Source organism: Frankliniella occidentalis, unplaced genomic scaffold (genome assembly GCF_000697945.3).
Source record: "Frankliniella occidentalis isolate FOCC.00 unplaced genomic scaffold, Focc_3.1 Scaffold207, whole genome shotgun sequence".
NCBI lineage: Eukaryota > Metazoa > Arthropoda > Insecta > Thysanoptera > Thripidae > Frankliniella > Frankliniella occidentalis.
In genome coordinates, this window is record NW_026267333.1 from 287,706 (window position 1) to 291,102 (window position 3,397).

At 50.7% G+C, this 3,397-nt stretch overlaps 1 protein-coding gene across 1 annotated transcript in view; it reads right to left on the minus strand.

The window, feature by feature from the left end:
• Nucleotides 1–3,397, minus strand: part of LOC127750545 (uncharacterized) — a 10,509-nt gene that overhangs the window by 784 nt on the left and 6,328 nt on the right. Inside the window, exons 8-9 of the mRNA XM_052272481.1 lie at nucleotides 2,032–2,124; nucleotides 1,855–1,952 (exon numbers count right to left, since the gene is read on the minus strand). Coding sequence (XP_052128441.1) covers nucleotides 1,855–1,952; nucleotides 2,032–2,124 — 191 coding nt within the window. The remainder of the gene's footprint in view (nucleotides 1–1,854; nucleotides 1,953–2,031; nucleotides 2,125–3,397) is intronic.

Sequence of the window (3,397 nt, forward strand, 5' to 3'; positions counted from 1 at the left end):
TGAGAGGAAGTGCGAGCTCGACTTTTAGTCGAGGTTGCAACTTCACTCCCAAAACACCAAGGAAAACCGTTAAAAAAGGCGTGGCGTCCTGCCCGGCGGCAGCGCGGGAAAAGGCAAGGGCGGCTCGGCTCGAGACCAAGAAAACACTTGCCAATCCACCACGAAGCAGCCCCGAACAAAGAGCAGCACTGAAAAAGCACACGCAACTTCCTACACACGCCCCTAGTCACCAAATACTCGGATAATCAGGATAAAATGCACGAGGCACCAATGGCGGCAATGGCGTCCCTTTTCGCCTCTGGCAGCCAGCGGCCAGCGGCCCTACTCCTCCTCCTCCTCCTCCCTTTAACCGCTGCCACCACTGTTATAATGCGCGGTAATGGGTAAGGAGGCTAAGAGAAAGAGCAGGGTTAACTGGCACACTACAGGGTTTATTTAAACCAACACAGGGCAACACAAAGCACAAGGCACGCAAGACACAACGAACACACGTCAGAACTCCTCAACCGCCAACACTAGAGTGACGCCGTGTCGCCCAAGCGGCGCGGTGCGCCGCGCGCAGCCGGGCCGTGGCGACGCGCGCCGGTCGGCCGGTGCCGACCGGGTTCTCTCGGCTGCCGCGCGGGGCGCTGCCTCCGCACCGCGGATGGCGCGCCAAACACAACTAATACTGACACACACGCACGCACACACACATTCTCACATCACAACAATATTTTAAATTAAGAACATGACAATTCAAACAGTTACCAGCTATATGTACGCCAGACCACGTCTCGCGTAACAGGCTTCGCGACATCTCACGAAACACTGTTACACTGCGACGCGCCTGGCGCACATCGACGCGTCCGTGCAACAATATCCTATCTGTTTCGCTGCCCCGAAAGCCTAGCCTATCTGTTTCGCTGCCCCAAAAGACTAGCCTATGAGTTATGAAGAGGGTATGGGGGAACAGGGCCTTCCACGCCCAAAATTTGATATACTGGAACCATTTGTCGGGGTCTTATTACTCTAAAATTAGGGACATGAAACTTCTGCTGTTCGGTAACGGTTTTCATTAAAAGTTCGAATTTTGACAGATTGTCATGTACAAATCAGCGTTTTAGTGATACTAGATAATCTAGGGACCCTTAAGCCCAAAAGAGGGTGTGGTTCGACCCGTAATGTGTGGTTTAAGTATCACTCTCTTTACAATTCTGTGACATGAAGCCTTTTTTAGGATTTAATGGACCATTATGTCATTTTCACGTTGTTTTCGCCAAGAAATGCCGCGTAGCGCCGAAACGGTACAAGATAGAGTAAAACGGACGAAATTTTCGACCGTTGGATTCTACTCTCACGAGTTACCCCTTAGGAAACCAATAACAATATTCGGTAAAAAATACATTTTGCGACCTGTGGGTTTTGGATTTTTTTTTAAAGTCAATTTTCGAGATCGAATGCTCGTCTTCGAACTCGACGTGTCTTTTTATGATACAAAACGACCATAAAATTCCCAGATCGCTATCTTAATAGGGTGTTCCAGGGCATCTAAAACGAAAGTATGAAAAGAACAAACTCACTAACTTTTCTGTTTCCGTTATGGCTCCGATCGGTCGATCTAATCAGAGCTCTACGACGTTACGTCCAATGCCTATTCGTTCCCGACTGTTTGTCCTCTAACCATATGTTCCCTTTTACAATATCCTATATTCCTATGTCCGAAATTTTGTGTCCAATATTTTATGTCCAGTTTGTCCACATTTTATTTATTCCACACATCACATCTTTGTTATTTCTCATTCTTCTTTGTCGCTGTCTCCTGGAAGAACAGCTGTGTTGTCTTTTAGGCGGTACGAGATGCCCCTCAGGTACCTGCTCAGGCGCTCGTCCCTGATATACAGCCATCGGCTCAATCATGCCGTGGTTCCGCTTCTGGATGGCTGGCAGCGGATCTTTGATCCCGTGGCCGCCTGAAATCACCAAGTATCAAAACATAAAACACTAGATATACGCTGGAAATTCGCGAACAAATCTTTTGCCCTCACTTACCAAGAAGCTGATTCCGCTTGAGCTCCTGGTCGTGCTGCTCTTTCTGCAACTCCCCGTGTGAAAATAGTAGGCTGAACGCGGTTCGATCTGCGCCTGAAAATTAAGACACCGTTTAGACCACAGTCAGTCCCCATTCAGACGCCGTTCAGACGGTAATCAGTCCGGAATCAGTCCTCGGATGATGCGCGCAGGAGTCCGAAGGTGATCTGATCCGTTTCTGAATGGAGACTGAAAACGGACTGAACCAGGTTTGAAAAAGAGCCTCTATTCAGCCCTGGATCAGACAGTGTTCAGTCGTCGGGCTGCCGCCTCTCCGGGGGCTGGCGGTATGAGGTATAACGAGGCGCGCGGTCGCGCAGCGGCCACTGCCGGCTGAACGCCGTCTGAATCCGTTCAGACCGCCTCGAGGCCGGGGCCGCACCCCGAGCCGCGACGCGCGCTGTGTTGCCTACCGCCACGGCGCCCCGCACCGAGCCGCGCGGCGGGTTGCCTACCCGGGCCCTCCGCCGGCGCTCGCCCGGGCAGGGCCTCGCCCCGCCTGCTCCACTTTACTGGTAAAGTCGCTCATTGGGTTTAAACCGTTCGTACGCGTAGAGCACAGTGCAGGGGTCAGGGGAATGAAAATAGATAAAAGTCCTCAGTCTTGTGTAGCAACAGTTTGTGTAATTGATAACAAACAGAACATAACTGTTCGTGAAATTAATGAAAAGTAATTGAGTACGAGATTTACCCATAGAATAAGAGAAAAATTAACGGTGGTGAATACATAAACAAGCAGGCCCGCCCTTCCGCCAAACGAAGTCGCCAGCTTCGCTTCGCTGCGCTGGCAACTCCGTTCGGCAGGGGCCGGGCCTGCTTGGCCTGCCGGCGGCGATGGTCGGGCCTGCGGCCCGACCATTTCTGTCACGCGATTTGCTGTGGAACATAATCGAATGATGTAACGGGCCTTCGGCCCGCAAAGCCCGTTGTCCTTAAAATTTGCCCCGTAGACACGAGAAAGGGATTTAACGATGAAGCACCGCGACTACAACCCACCCCTCTGCTTAGAAAACGTTTTTTGGGGTGGGGGGAGGGAGTTTCTTACCTCTTTTGAGGTTTTGCCTTCTTTTACATTTAATTGTTCACTACAGCAATTTTTAACTTATTTTCGTCAAACAAGACCCTCTAGCGCCTAAACGGTTAGAGATAGAGCCAAACGGACGAAATTTTCGCCCAAAGGGCTCTACTTTGACAACCCGCATGAAAAGGTTGGTCTAAACCGCGTCTGAAAGCGGTCCGAGCGCTCGGACACAATTCTTCCGATGTTTGCACTCTGAAGCATTCGAGTTTCAGCCAACTTTCAGACGGTTTTTCCGTCCGATTTTTC